This window comes from Nuphar pumila, chromosome 12 (genome assembly GCF_984573655.1).
Source record: "Nuphar pumila chromosome 12, dmNupPumi1.hap1.1, whole genome shotgun sequence".
NCBI classification, from domain to species: Eukaryota; Viridiplantae; Streptophyta; class Magnoliopsida; order Nymphaeales; family Nymphaeaceae; genus Nuphar; species Nuphar pumila.
In genome coordinates, this window is record NC_143260.1 from 16,704,151 (window position 1) to 16,720,569 (window position 16,419).

Here is a 16,419-nt window from a genome sequence, read left to right on the forward strand (position 1 = left end):
ATACATGATCCAGATGTGGATTCCTCGTAAATCGACCATGCTCAACGCATTTATGTTTCAGAACTACAAAAAAACTCCGAAAGAGCAGAAAAACCCATTTAGCACATTTCATTTAGCACATTTCATTTAACACATACCCATTTCTCTGTACATATATATATCTTCTATTTATAATAATGTAATAGGAAATTCTCTCTAGGGGTATTTTCATCATTTCAGAAGTATTGTAATAGGAAGTGCTCATTAGGGGCACAATAGTACTTTTACTTTATTCTTTTCTTTTTCTCCTTTTCAGTTTTTTAAGGACTATTTGGTCAAATACCAAATAAAGTTATTGGGTTCTTTTTTGACTAGTCAACATTAAAGTTTGACTAGTCAATATAGTTGTTGAAACAGTTTAACAACTCTATTGAGACTACCTCTTGTGTATAAATAGGGGCTTTGTCCCCCTTAATTATCTAATGTTTCTCTTAAGTATTCATGCTCAATAAAATGTATATTTTTTATATTCTTGTGTTCTTTTTAATTTAGTGTCTCAAATGCACTTAGTGGTTGTGTAGTGCCTTAGTGCTCTTGTATTGTCCCTTAGTTGGACTTGTGTATGTGCATGTGCATGTGCACTTTGTGTTTATGATCATATAAGTCCTTAGAGGCCTATGTTTGTATATCTGCATATTTCATTACAATAATAATAGAAGTCTCCTTTGGAGACAATTGGAGCGGGACCCAAAAAATCCGAGTGCATCAATTCAAAGACTCTAGAGGAAGCAACATTACTTTTCCAAAAGATAATAATTGTATTTTTATGCAATCAATATAAGTCATCATCATTACAAAAAATTTTCAAACTCAGAAAAAAGCTAATTTGGATGCACTAGGATGACCTAATCTTTTGTGCCATAAATCAACACCACTATGTTTTGCAATATTGCAAAAGTTCCAAAAAATCCATGTAGAGGCTTCATTCTCATGGCCTTTCCTAATCAGCTTTCCAATTGGTGATCTTACACCGAACAACCTATTAGATAAGAAGGAAACATCACACCCATGGTCGAAGATTTGAGAAATCGAAAGAATATTTAAATTAACTTTTAGAATATGCTTAACTTTTGGAACAAAAAAAAAGAATTTTCAAAGCTTCCATATTTGGTGCTTTTTATATTAAGAGAGGTACCATTGGCTATGGAAACAATGGAATCATATGAATTGGTGCAACAATCGGCAAGAAGATCCATATTTGGGGTTATATGAAAAGATGCTCCCAAATCTTAAAGCTAAGAACACATACTAGGAGGAGAGGAGATAGATGTTAAAATCCCAAAAATGACAAACTTTATCTACCAAGAAATGTATCTTTTATTGAAAAATAAAGCTCCTTTGACTCTCACATGCCTAATAAAAGTTTTGAATATTCTTTTCTTTTGACTCATTGTCTAATGTTGGTGATATGGTTCATAATCAAGTTGGTTTGATTGGTTGTGATGAAAATATTTTTATATGGAATCTCAAAATGATGTCCAAGATGGTAGCGATGATGCTAACCATAATGTTGAACCTCCTATTTTGAGATATACTAGACGAGGGAATGAAAAGCAAACTAGTGCTCTTGAAAAATTTTCCACCCTACATTTTGTGATAAAACCCCTCTCAAAATCGAGGGGATGTTATCTCGTGTTTAATGCATTTGTGGGCTCCACCCAATTTTGGAGGAAAAAACTCCTCATTGTTTTTTGTCACCACAATGAAGGCCCCCCTTGAAGAAATTGATAATGCCTATATATGGAACCACCGCGATGTTTTGTGATTTGTTGGAAGTAAGAGTTTGGTAAACTTCTTACTATCCACTGCTGTTAGATGATACAATTATATTGTTTTACCTTTCATATCCATTACTAGCTTTTGCATTATTAGCATGACCTAGGAATTTTTAGTTCTGTACAATCAATGCTTTTTTGGGAAAGGTTCTCCTTGCCCATGTCTGTGCTAATAATTTTTGCTTTTGCACATAATTACTAAAATACCATTCTATTAGATACCAAACCATGGTGCAGAAATTGGGGTGGTAGTTCCAATAAACAATAGAAGCAGTGCAAGACATGTCTCTTGGTTACTGTATAGAGGGATTACAATCTTAGCTCCTGTTTAGATGAAAGGGGGCCTTAGTAGTCAAAAGTGTGCCTAGGCGCCGGCTAGGCGTGTTGGGCACAAGGCAGGCCCATGCTTATGGTTTAGGCGGTAAGGCCTTGTTTTCCCACCTAGGCTATGGGGACATGTTTGTCATTATCTTTTTGTTCTTTTTATTTTTTTTTCCTTCTCTTCCTCCTGCTCCAAACCCTTTCTTTTTTCTTTTCTCTTTTTCTTCTTGTTCTTTCTTTCTTTTTTTTTTCTTTCTTTTTTCCTTTTTACTTTTTTTTTCTTTTTAACTTTTTTTCCCTCTTTTTGCCACTCCACCTTCTCTTTCTCCTCCTCTTCCTATTCTTCATCTTCTTTGTCTTTTTCTTCCCTTTTCCCCTTTCACTTTTTCCTTTTTTCCTTCTTTTTTCTCTTTTGAAATTTCTTTTTTTTTTCTTCTTCCTCCTCTTGCCCCTTCACTCTTTTTTTTCTTTCTTTTCTTCCTTTTTCCCTTCTGTTTTATTTTTGTTCTTTACATGCGTGCCCATGTTTTTCACACACACACACACACACACACACACACACATATATATATATATATATATATATATATATGCTTTATGTTCAATGCTATGCAATTTTACAATATTTTACATTGAATTACACAGATATGCTTAATGCATAATTATAATCATACTTTTTTACTAAAATTAACTATTTATTGTAATGTTTATGCTTTTCTTGATATTTTGTTTTCTTGTTCCCACCTAGGCCCTGACTATTCTTTTTTGGGATAGTCCGCCTAGGCTTGCCGACAAGCTCTTTTGACAACTAGCAGGGGGCAAAACCAGAAACCTGGTTTTGCCTCAGCCAGGTTTTTGGCAAACCTAGTTTGCCAAACCTGATTATTAAGGTGTTTGGCGAACAAAAAAACTGGTTTTTCAGGTTTTATGTTTTCAATAATTAAAAAATACAAAAAAAAGAAAAAAAACTATTTTGGACATTTTTCGACCGGTGGGTAGCCAAAAAACGGTTGGGATAAAAGTTCTTTAAAAAAAACTTTTTTACTAAAATTAACTATTTATTGTAATGTTTATGCTTTTCTTGATATTTTGTTTTCTTGTTCCCACCTAGGCCCTGACTATTCTTTTTTGGGATAGTCCGCCTAGGCTTGCCGACAAGCTCTTTTGACAACTAGCAGGGGGCAAAACCAGAAACCTGGTTTTGCCTCAGCCAGGTTTTTGGCAAACCTAGTTTGCCAAACCTGATTATTAAGGTGTTTGGCGAACAAAAAAACTGGTTTTTCAGGTTTTATGTTTTCAATAATTAAAAAATACAAAAAAAAGAAAAAAAACTATTTGGGACATTTTTCGACCGGTGGGTAGCCAAAAAACGGTTGGGATAAAAGTTCTTTAAAAAAAACATTACAACATTTCTGGCCATGGTCTCACCCACGGAACCATCCCAATCATTTTCCAACTGTATGGTGGCCAGAAAATGGCCGACCATCAAAGTTTTTAAAAGAAGACAGGCCAGATTCCGGTCATGTCCGGACCATAACCAGTCGGAAGATGGTCCGAATGGTGCTGCCCAGTGAGGGCAGTTCCAGTCCAACCATCTGCCGGCCGGAAATGGTGGAAGGTTATGGAGAGAGGGGGCGGTGGTGGGTTGGAGACCCCACCCCTCTCCCTGATAAACCAAGTTTTGCTAACTTGGGCAAGTGAAAAAACTGGGGTGGGTTGATTTCACAAACCTGGTGTTGTCACCCAAACACAAAAGCTAAGTGTTGGCCCAAAAGCATGGTTTTGACTGAAAACCAGGTTATAAATCTGGTTTTCAGTAGCATTCAAACGGTACCTTAGAGTGAAATAGTGCACATTTTTCAACAGTAACAGAAAGAGAGTGTTGCAATCTTTTCCTTGAATGAGTTCAGAAGTTTATGCTGTTTGCTATAATAGATCATTCGGGAAATCTCAAAAGTTCTCTGCACTGTGCAGCATTGTCAGATCTTTTTTGTTAAATTTGTTCTATTACATGCTTCATGTTGAACTGACCATAAAAAACTATTGCATGTTTATGTGGTACCGTTAATCAATGATTGGAATTGTGCATAATATTTAGATAATTGAATTCAAAGATGTGAAGACTGTAGGTACTAATTAAATTAGAATTGCCTTGGGTGACATTGAACCTGATTTTAGTTATTGAAGAGTGTTGAACATACATGTCTTTTGCAGGATTTTGGTCACAGTAAGCATTTCTCTGGTTGACTACAAAGTTTCCTCTTTTGAAATATTCTCCTAAAATAATTTTTTGGCTAGTAGTTTTTGCTGGCAGATCTATTGTTCTCAATTATGCCATGGCATCTTTGAAATGTTATCATATGCATTTTTATATGTAGAAAGCTATTGTGTGTCATGCCTTTTTTCTGTCTTTGCTGTAACTTAGAATTTTTGAATTGTATAAAGGTATGTTTACTTCCTACTGTTTAGAGAAATGGTGACGGGCTTTTAAGATTGAACAAAAGTCAAAGGATCATTTGGTGATGTCCCTTTTCCCCTTTATCTATAGACAAGATGGTGAATAGCACAGTGGAATTCTCTGTGAGACCCATGTGTACATGTTCGGCTATCATATTCAACCCAATAATTTACCTTTTAAGTGTGACTAGTAGAGATGCTTTTCAAAGATTCTTATAATCATTTATGTTACCTGATGAAATTGTCAAACCACTCTTATCGGGGCATCATCATGGTTTTCTCCCCTTTTTCTGTTTATTTTGCAGTCACTTAAGCATCCTCAATCACAATCTTCACCGTGGATATGTTTGTGGAAAGTGAACAAAAGTATCGTCTGGGAGCACATTCTTAATGATATGTACCATGCTGCTTTAAATTTGAGCCAGCGGCTTGCTTACGAGCTTGAACAAGAGCGTGAGGTATACCATTTCTGATATCCCTTTCAGCCCATGTGATTGCAGAAGCAGCTTTAAGATGATCCTTAGAATCCCTGTTGTTTTTTTTGCTGCAACCTTCGAAATTCCAGAATAGCTAATCCATTAGATCCTAATACCATAACAATTATACGATTTTGGAGGGTTATATGTGAAAAACTTACTATTTTCTAGTTATAATTTTAGCACATAAGAAGAGCTGGGACTGTGAATTAAAATGTAACCAATTTACAAATCATAAACCATTAAAATTAGCACCCACGAATTGAGTTGGGTGTTGTTTAAAGATCAAGTTTGAACAAATGGAAATGGGCCCTTTTCACAAACAAAATCATCAAAACTATGAACCATATTGTGTTCAAAATATTTCATTTTTTAATCCTTTTCTTCTTTTCCTTGGTCACAAAAACTAGGCAAGCCAGCATGATCGAATTCCATGCTTGATGCTAACCAATGAAATTTACAATGGTTTGCTGTTGATTTCAAAAGCAGCAGAAAGTAAAAAAGTTCTGGAAGGCAGTCGGAAAAATTGTTCATGTTGCCACATCTATTTTCAGCAGCCATACTCATGAAGAATTAAACAGGAGAGAGAGAGAGAGAGAGAGAGAGAGAGAGAGAGAGAGAGAGAGAGAGAGAGAGAGAGAGAGAGAGAGAGAGAGAGAGCATGTGTTACTGCCAGTATCCAATAATCGTGTGACACAATTCTGTATATGTGTATTTGGAAGACCTGCTATGTCACATAGTCATGGGCATGGATAGGGACATGACACAGACACATACATATACATATAAATTCAGAAATTCTAATCTAAGTAAATAAAACATATATGTCATCTTAAGTGTTCTGAATAACAATTCTAAATCATTATGGTTAAGAACTTTTTGACAATAAATATAAGTTAAAATTTGAAATGTAATGTAAATATCATGATCAAAACAGGGCACACGTGCTAAGTGAAGTGTCCATGTGTCCAGGCTTGAGAATGTGTTGTTTTTCTTGATCAAATAAGGGCTCAAGTATGGGATGCTTAGGGTATTGTCGCATTAGGTGACCAACATGATTATGTGTTTTATGTGAAAAAGGTAGCAGTAATGAATTGAACTCGAATCAAATGCATGAGAGCATCATAGGCATTTTTTTGGCAGCATGCACTTGTTAATATCTGGTTATATTACCTGAAATTATTTTTTATACTAAATATATGTCGGGTTACATAAAGAATTTATTGCTGGATGTGCAAGGTCTCATATCTGTCCCAACAAATACCTGAATGAACGCAGATCTGCTTACTGAATATATTGGCCGACTAGGGTCGACCCCCACCTAACCCTGATACATCCCTTTGACAACCCTGTTGGAAATAGCTGGATTCAAGTGTTTTATGATAGCCATCCATAATCATCTTTCTCTGCAAATTAGATGGATCAAATTCTGGAATTCTTTAAAACCCTTGCAAAAGTTGGGATTTTAGGATTCATTACTGTTCCTAGAGGGACATTTTTGTCCTCCTAAGTTTTACCTTGTATCTCTCCTTGGCTTTTAATAAATGTACATAATATGAGAGTTAAGGTGTCTTTTGGTCCACCTTTATAAAATAACCTACTAACCTAATAGTGAAATGGAGGTGTTGGGCCAAGGTTTCATCAGACTTCCCTTTCATATTTCATCTTCTCCTTCCCCCAAACTTCTTCTCTTCTCCTTGCTCGATGCACTATACTCCTAATTTTTTGCTGCAACTACCCTTGCAGGCTAAGAACAATGTGAAAAGCTCAGTTTAAAAGATGGTATCAGAGCATCATAGTGCCTGGGATGAAGATTAAAGAGGATGGAGTTTACAGTTTGCTGACGTGATGGTGGTATCTCGTGCCTGGCCAATGTAAGATGATTTTTAGGTTGGCCATGTTTGCTGTTAAGAAGGTTTTTGGTAGATTTTTGTTTTTTTAGCCTTCTTGGTGAAAGTGTGTGTTTTGATTTTTGCAAACCTTTTACTATCATCACCCATATTGGGAGTATGTTGTGTCAATGATGCTATGAGAAGCTTAAGACTTAAAATGAGGGTTGAAGTTGGTAGTGTTAGGCCACAAGAGTGTGTGGGAATTTGAAGAGACTAAAGGCTCTCCATGGTGCTCTTGTTTGATAACTCTTTTAGGTGAGAGTGGGTTGGAAGTAGCCCTAGTTTGAGGAGTATGATTTGTGAGATCTTTGAAGATCAGCCCTAGAGTAACATATTGGGCACTTAAGGTACTGGTGTTGGTGTCATGAAGACATAGTAGAAAGAGTAATCGGCCACTTCAAAAGAGTTGTCTATTGTTCAAACGGAAGAGTGACCAAGCGGAACGAATAATGGAGTGAAATGTTCAATTGGAGCTTCATCTTCAAAAAGTTGCTAGGATCTTGGACAATGAGATTTGGGATGTTATTTGATGATAAATGGTGGCAAATGGGAGTCGGCTAGCTAGGATGGTTAATGGAGATGGAGTGGAGACTAATTCAAGATTATTCTCCTAATCTCTAGTGATGGGAAACTAGGGATCAAGAGCCAATTTCTCCCTAATTAGAGGAAGGGATCCTCCCACGAGCTCTCTTTAGGGGAACTCTCAATTTAAATTGCAGCAATTTGGAAGTAGGAACTATGAGAGTTACAAGAGCGTTCACCTATTTATGGCCATGGTGAGGCTTGGATCAGGTGAGATGTATCCTCTATCTACATGGATCTGATCCAAAGAGTACATAAGCAAGTATAAAAGCAAATATAAGACTAAAGTGGACCAAAACGATCAAGTCATGCTACACAGCATGCATGGGCTAGGCGTACATGTGTCAAATTGATTGTTTGTTCTCAATTTGCTTCCCAAATTGGAGATCATGCACAAAACTCTTTTTGGATGAGAAGAAAACACTACACCCATGCTCGGTAATTTGTGAACCAGACAAAAGATTTAAATTTAGTTTTAGGACAAGTCTAACTTTTGAAATAAAGAATTTCGAAGCGTTTTCAAAAATTTTAATGTCTTTTATGCTAAGAGAGGATCCGTCGGTTGTAAAATCATTTTTTCGTGTTGAATTAGTGCAATATTCATAAAGTAAAGTGGAATATAGAGTCATATGAAATGAGGTTCTAGAATCCAAAAGCCACGAAACGTTATCGAGAGGTGATGATGTAGAGACCGTGACATCAGAGAGAGGAGTTTTTGATTAGTGGATGAAGGGATTACATGATTTGAGAGGACATGATTTCAATAGATTTAGAATATTTATTGGTTCCACTTCTTTCTTCGCGAGACACTCCCACATATGCCACCTTTTTGTCTTTTCTTCCTTTGAACTTAGGGCAAAATAGCCTAATATGACCCGATTCTCCACAATTATGACAAGTCAACATAGTTATTTTTTTTTGTCATCATTTCTAGGTTTTCCATTGTAAGGCTTTGAAAAATAGGGTGGCTTGTAAACATTTATATTGGCACCTGGTCTTGAGACAGACAACACATTATCCTTTCTCCTTAAAATAAGACATAGATTTTAGTCTTGTCTTCTCCGTGCGTACTTGAGTCAAGACTTCATATAAGGGAAGAGGATTTTTTTCTATGAATAATATTGACCCGAACTTATTCAAATTCGGGTCTAAGTCCTCTAAAAAATTGAAACAGTTGTTTCTCATGCTTGTATTTCTTTCATTCTTGAGCATCATTTGGAGTCTCCCATCTAGGCTCAAGTTTAACCAATTGATTCCAAAGTCTCTTGAGAGTACTATAGTATTCCCTCACGGTTTTCTCACCTTGTTTGCAATTATGTACCTTGTCTTTGAGCTCCCATTTGTGTGTCACATCTTTTTGGGTTTGTCTAACATATTCCCGATCCTCATCGGCTCTTTTAAATTCAAGAATATCGGAGCAAGGCTGCTCATGCATTCTACACATAAAAAGTGAAAAAAATCTTGGCATGGCCTACTTCTCACTCTTTATAGGCTTTTTAGTAATCAATCATAGCCTTTTTCTTTTCAATCCCAAGGCTTTTTTCTTTGGATCCATCATTGACTCCAATAACCAATTTTGTGAGAATTGGTTGTGATTCCAATGCAGATCCATCAACAAAATGCCACAAATCTTTACTCATGAGGATTCTTTTCACCGTCGTAGGCCACACGTAGTTTTTTCCATCAAATTTGATGGAAACAACTGTTACAAGTTCTTTATCTATCATAGTAGAGAAAATAGTAGAGATAAGAATGAAGAGAAAAAAGAGGAGAAAAGAACAATGAGGAAGTGTTGAAGAAGTTTGATGGTGTGCTTCCCTAGGCAACAAACCCATTTTTCACCAATTCCACGAATCTCCTCTTCAAGCTTTTGTCCAAGAGCACCAAAGGCTCTCATACCATGTAATGAAACAACAAGTGCAGAAATACGATGTCACAAGGTGGCTACAATGGTGCACACTCACAAGTACAGAAGCCTCTAATGGGCCAAATACAAAGAGACACTAAGGGCCAACACACAATCTCTCAAAAGAGAGCAACACTTAAAAATAATAGGAGTCTTTATTGAAATATGCTTGGCAACACACATAACATATACAAGGGAAATGAGTGCCTTTAAATAGCACTCCATGCAACAAGGGGCTGACCCAACTAGCTATTGGGCCAGCCTCAACAACTAGATTTCTAGTCATTGTTGCTGGTTCAACAGCTAGTTGAACCAGCACCCAATGCAGGTACAACTGCCATTAAAAAAAAAGAAATAAAAAAACATGAGGTTGTCAATCACTAGTGGACTGACATCTGTTACAAGATGAAATTATTGAAATACCCCTGATGGGTATTTCAGTTTACACACACACACACACATATATATACAATACATTTTAACAGGTCAGCGATCCAATCAGTTTCTGGTATAGAATTGGATCTTGAAGAAGAGTTTCATCTTTCAATATGAGTTTTGCACAGAGTTACCGGAAGCGCCTAGGCAAAAGGGGAAGCGCGCTTCGGAAGCGCGAAACGTCGCGCTTCCGAAGCGTGAGGGGAAGCGTCCCCCTTTTTTGGGAAACGCGCTTCCCTTTTATGGGAAGCACGTCCCCCTTTTATGGGAAATGCGCTTCCCATAAATGGGAAGCGCGCTTCCCCCACGCTTCCCCCTCGCTTCACCATTTTTTTCATTTTTTTCGCTTCCCCCTCGCTTACGGTTCGCTTCCTAGGTCGTTTCCGAGACGGTTCAGAATTTTCTTTTAAGTGGTCCCACGCTTCCCCGCTTCCTAAATTTTTGAAAGTGCCTCGCTTCCCGCTCCCGCTTCCCGTATCGCTTCCCGCTCCCGCTTCCTCGACTGGTAACTCTGGTTTTGCATTAACAACCTCAGGCGTGTCAACATTCTTATCATCAGAGATCCCTAATTTGGTGATGATATTTGCAGCTAGCTTCATTGTTGACATATATATCCTCTAGGTGTGTAAACCACTTCTATACCTAGAAAATACCTTAGAAAACCAAAGTCAAACATGTCAAAATGATTCTTAAGAATAGTTTTAATTTCACCCACTCCCTTATTGTCACTTCTTGTAATAATCATATCATCCACGTATAATGGAAGAATAACAATGTTAGTATATGTATCTTTGACACAAAAACAATGTCAGTGTAGCACAATCTATAATCCAAACTTAGCATTACTTCGCTGAATCTATCATACAAAGCTTTGAGGGCTTGCTTAAGCCCATATAAAGCTTTTCTCAAATGAAGAATTTTTTATCTCTTGATATCACGACTAGGAGGATCCATGTAAACTTTCTCATTTAGGTCACCATTCAAAAAAAAACATTTTTGACATCAAGTTGGTAGATATGTCGTTTCCTAATGGACGCTAAGACATGAATGCCCTCACACCCGTTATACGGGTTACTGGAGCAAAGGTCTCTTTATAGTCAATTTCGTATTTTTAGGAATAACCTTTGGCCGCTAATCTGTCCTTATATCTTTCTAAGGTTCCATCTCCCTTTGTCTTGATTTTATAAATCTACCTGCATCCTATAGTCTTTTTCCTTATGGGTAAAGATTGAATTTTCCAAGTCTTGGCTTTTTCAAGGGCTCCTAATTCTAGATTCATGGCATCTACCCATTCGAGAATGACTTTGGATTCATTGTAGGTTGAAAGTTCATGGAATGAGTGGATGGACATAAGACAAACTCTATATCTAGGTGAAAAAGACTCAATAGGACACAAACCTATAAGGAGGCTTAGAGGTCCTATTGGACTTCCTAACACTAGTGTCTTCACAAATTTGATTATGAGAATACCTATCAAGTGCACATAGAGGATTTTCAACCGTTCTTCTAGAATAGGTTTGAACATTATGATTCTGAGTATCCTCAAAGGAAACACTAGAATCATCAACATGCATAATTTCATCATGCTCATTTTCTTCACTAACATAATCTTTCTTAGGTAACAAATCAAATACAAAGGAATGCTCGAAGTCATCCTTAGGCTTATCCATATTAAAACCTTTTTCATTTTTAAAGAAATTCACATTTATTGAAATATATAACTTATCTTTTTTCAAATCATAGCATCTATACCCTTTTTGGTTTTTTGCATAACCAAGAAACACATATTCGATAGCTTTAGGGGATAATTTATCTCTTTTTTCAATAAGTACAAAATATTTACAACCAAAAACTCTTAATCTACTTAAATCGAGAGTAGTTTGTTAAAGATTTTCGATTGGAGATATGTTTTGCAAAGAGGATAAGGGCATCCGGTTGATAAGATATGTAATAGTTAGAGCACCTTTAGCTCAAAAATTCTTTGGAACATTTTTTTAAATAAGCAAAGTTCTTGTTGTCTTAATGATATGATGATGTTTTCTTTCGGCTAAACCATTTTGTTGAGGGATATTTGAACAAAATCTTTGGTGTGAAATATCATTTTCTTTTAAGTAGTGTTTGAAATCATTAGATAAATATTTTTTCCCTAAGCTAGATAAAAAAATAACAATGTTGGTTTGAAATTGGTTTTGTACAAGTTTGTGAAATTCTTTAAAACAAGAGAACACTTCGGATTTTTGCCTAAGGAAATAAATCCAAGTATACCTAGTGTAATCATCAATAAATACAACATAATAAGAGAGCCTTTCTTTTGATATGACGAAAGTCGATCCCCATACATCCAAATGCACAAGTTCAAAAGGTTTTGAAGAAACAAAGGTTCTACAGCCAAATGAAATAGATTTCACTTTCTCAAGAATATGAACTCTTTTTCAATATAAATCTTTCAAAAATGTAAAAAGAGTAACTTAGATGCATTGGGGTGGCCTAATCTTTGGTGCCATAAATCAATATTTTTTTTCTTAACAAAATTATAAAATGATTCTTTGAAAATATGAAGAAAATTCATGTAGAAGAGATCTCCCTTCCTATGGCCTTCCCCATTCAGCTTTTCTGACTCGCGATTCTGCACCCAACATTTCTTAGATGAGGAGACCTCATACCCACAAACTGAAATTTACGAAACTGAAAATATGTTTAAATTGAGTTTTTTGACAACTCTAACTTTGAGAATTTGAAAATTCTTTGAAGTATTTTTAAAAGTTTCAATACTTTTGATTTTCAAATTAGTTCCATCGGCCGTAGAAAAACATGTACTAGAAAAGGGTTTAGTGCATTCGGATAAGAGGGATTCTTAAGGAATATGAAATGAGGCACCGGAATCAAGTATCCAAGAAAGTGTACATGCATAAGAGGAGGTGGAAACGGTGACACCATAGGTATGTGTGGAGGATGTCTTAATTAATTGTTGTAATGCTTTTGTTAGTTGTTTGATTGTGTTTATAAGATATCCTTCATTCTTGATTGCTTCTTGACCCTTTTTAGATGACTCTTCAATGGTTGCTACCTTATTTTTGAGTTTGACATTCCGGTTTGATATGTCCTGGTTCATTGCAAAAATGGTATATCACCCTCCTTCCTCCACTATTGTTGTTCCTCCCAAAATGAAGAGGATTATATGCTTTAATATTGTTACCGGGCCTTGACACAACAAGGACTTTCTTAGTTCCTTAAGTCATTCTAAGTTGGGTTTTGCCTTGGTACACCTTGGCAAGGGCATCATTAAGAGAGGTGGTGACGGTCTTATGTAAGGTGGTGGATCTTGCTCAAACTCGGGTCTCAACCCGAATAGGAATGTGAACAATTGTTCCTTCTCAAATTGCTTTTGCCTCATTTCAATGGTGAGACCTTCTCACTTAGGTTCAAGCAACTCCAACTCATCTCAAAGATGTGAGATAGTACCATAGTAATCTCTCACACTCTTATCTTCTTGTTTAGTGATCCGAATTTTCTCTTGACGAAAATATTATCGTGCCAAATCTTTTTGCACGAACATATTCTTGAAAAAAATCCAAGTCTCACATGCCTTCTTGAGTTTTACAGTGTTTGCCGCAATCTTGAGTTTCATGCTATTAAGGAACCAAAAGAGGATTTGGGCATTTTCAGCTCAATCTTTCAACTTGATGTGATATTTTTTAAGTGCTTTCTCTCTTCACTAAGAGCTTTGATTTTATCACCATATTTTTTGGTGGGTATGAGTTGTGGTTCACATGTAGTACCACTCACCTACCCCCATTATTCACCCTTAAGATGGTTCTCCATAGTGACAGCCCACATTTAATAGTTGAAAACTCGAGGGGCTGTACTTGATTATTCTTGTGAAAAGTCTGAATGATACTAAATGCTTCTTGTTTTACAACTGTTTGTATGTATTGTTTGTTGGAAACAAAGAAACTGCCTTTCAAACTTGAGGATGAGTACATTTGATCACTTTATCATTCTTAATTCCTTTAGTGATTGTAACAATGATAATAAAAATCCATCTTGATTTTTTAATTCTAGAAACCTTTTTCTTCTAATCTGATGTTAAAGATGGAAATGATGCAGACCATGATGCTTGTTAGAAACAATATGGCAAAGGCAGCACAAGATAAGAAACTGAGCAAAATAAAGCGTCTCATGCTTGTGATGGAAGCCTCTCTTCTTAAGATTGATGACTCTCTCATGCTCTTCCATGATTTTTAACACCAGGTATTATAAATTTTATAGAAATGCTCCTTTCTTTAATAATATCCTTGTTGACAAACTGTAATCAATCTGTGCATGCGCACACAGCCACAAACACAAGCATGCACCCATATTATTATCATGTTTTTCTTTTTCGTTTTTTGTCAAATTGCATTTGTTGAAGTGCTATAGCATGTTCTAAGTCTAATTTGTTTGGGCAGAGAGAAAAATGTAACTGGCAGATGGTACTTGCTACTGTCTTGGATGCGCATTGGTTGAATGTAAAGTGTAGGAAATGCTGCTGACTTGATAATGTGGCTGTACGTTTTTGGTGTCACTGTCTTTGATTTTGAGCAAATTATTTTTATTAGCTTGAATAATCTCTTTTTCTTTCTTAATAGTCTCTTTACATCTTTTCATTAGACAAATTGGTAAGTGAATCTGCTCTGGAAAGTAAGAAACGATTCTGCAGAAGGTGCTGGGTTCCAGCATAGGTGAAAAAATGCAAGCTTTCTTTAACGTAGTTCTGAATTTTAATTGTGTACATGATGTGAAGATGAATATGGTGCCTTCAACCGGACTTTCCTACCATTTCATTTCTACGAGGCAGGAAATGTATTATTAACGTTGAAAAGTTTGAACTTTGGATGTGATCCATTGAATATCTCACTAGGGCTGTGTTTGAAAGCCACGGATCTCAGGTCTAAGGTTCTGAAGTGGCAAGGGCATGCTGATGTGGGATCTGAGACATTGTAAACAGATCTCAAGTCAAGGATTTGAGATCCCGGATGTAAAAGAGGGGATATGTATCTGAGAAGGGGATGGGGAGGCATCGGTTCTCAGGTCTTCGGATTTGAAAACCGTGGATCTCCCTCAGATTTGAGATCCGAAGGATTTAAACGCACCTTAGAAGAAAAGAACATTTAAGATTATCTAAACAAATTGAGCAAATCCTTCGTAGTAGGGTCCATACTCGGAGAGCCTGAACGATCATCTCTTGCTTGTTTATTTTATTTTGACTATAATTGCAGTTTAAAAGCTGGTCAATTGTAATAAATTTTGAATATCTTAGTAAGGGGAATGATGACTATCATGTGGTATTTGTATGACAGTTCCAACATTGGTATGCTTTCTATTTCCGTTCTTTCATTATTTTGTTTGTAAATATGGCAACAATAGGGATCGAATATCATAGCTGGATGACTAAGGTCGCCCCTAATGGGTGGACATTGGGCCAGCCCGATTTGCAACCCGTTAGCACTCCATAAGCCCGATAAACATTTGGTCCACCAAATGCCCAAAGGCCCAGTATGAATTGGGCTCGGGTTTTAAACTTCTGCCCAAGACCTGCTGAAATTTCTTACAGACAAATTTGATGTGTTTTCTCAAATGTCCCATAAATTTTGAAATTTTATACTTTTTTAGGATATTTTTACCTTCAGTATGTGCGAATTTCTCTGGATTGTTGTGTGTTATGGTGCAACGCTCTCCTGTCTGGTTAGATCACTAAAAACGAAATTTGCATGATATTTTTTTTTTGCAGAAACCATGAATTTCACACAATAGTATGAATATTGCAACATTGTGAAAATCTCTTGCGAATTTCGTCAAGAGTTTTGTGTTGGTTGTTGTGAAAGTGGTGCAACTGATTACGGGGATCGGTTCCTGAACGTGCTTCTAATGTAAAATTTGAATGCGGAAGCAATTATGACTTCAATTTTTTATTCAATATGCAAGAAAAATCAGATTTAATGGTTTCTGAAAAAAAGAACTCGTATATATATATATATAAGAAGTGAACATATTGGGTCCCATTTCTCATTCTGCCCCATAGTTTTAAAGTGTTTTATGATAGATCTGAACTGTTGGATGTCTTTAGCATGCTTGATTTAATGAGAATACTTTCGGATCATGTTTTTTCAATGAAAAATGTTTTTATGAACTGGGAAAAACTGGTACCTTCATAGCCATTGATTTTTTTATCGTCAGAAAAAACTGGGACCAAAAGTTGGTACCTTCAATTTAGGTAATCAAATAATTTAGAATCAGCATATTGCGACAGGTAATAATAGGGATAAAATTAGAACAGAAAATGCATCTAAAGAATGTTGGTTGAACCTCGTTCAAACTGTAATTCAAGCACGAACAGGGGAATAAAATACAGATATTTTCATCCCAGATTTTAGGAAAATATAGTTCAACGCAGACGAGATTTAGTGCAAGGAAAAAAATTATTTCCGGCAAACTTGCTTCAACGCAAGTTAGGCTCATCATGAATAGAACTTCATTGATTTAACTTTCTCTCGCAA

General features: G+C 36.2%; 1 protein-coding gene across 2 annotated transcripts in view; it reads left to right on the top strand.

Moving 5' to 3' along the window:
- LOC149820140 (RNA polymerase III subunit RPC82 family protein) overlaps positions 1 to 14,490 on the top strand; it is a 94,061-nt gene extending 79,571 nt beyond the window's left edge. For both annotated transcript variants that reach the window (XM_089982625.1, XM_089982626.1), the window contains 3 exons: positions 4,898 to 5,050; positions 13,991 to 14,134; positions 14,332 to 14,490. In XM_089982625.1, the coding sequence (XP_089838751.1) occupies positions 4,898 to 5,050; positions 13,991 to 14,128 (291 nt within the window). In that variant the 3' untranslated portion in view covers positions 14,129 to 14,134; positions 14,332 to 14,490. The remainder of the gene's footprint in view (positions 1 to 4,897; positions 5,051 to 13,990; positions 14,135 to 14,331) is intronic.
- Positions 14,491 to 16,419: the final 1,929 nt, after the last annotated feature.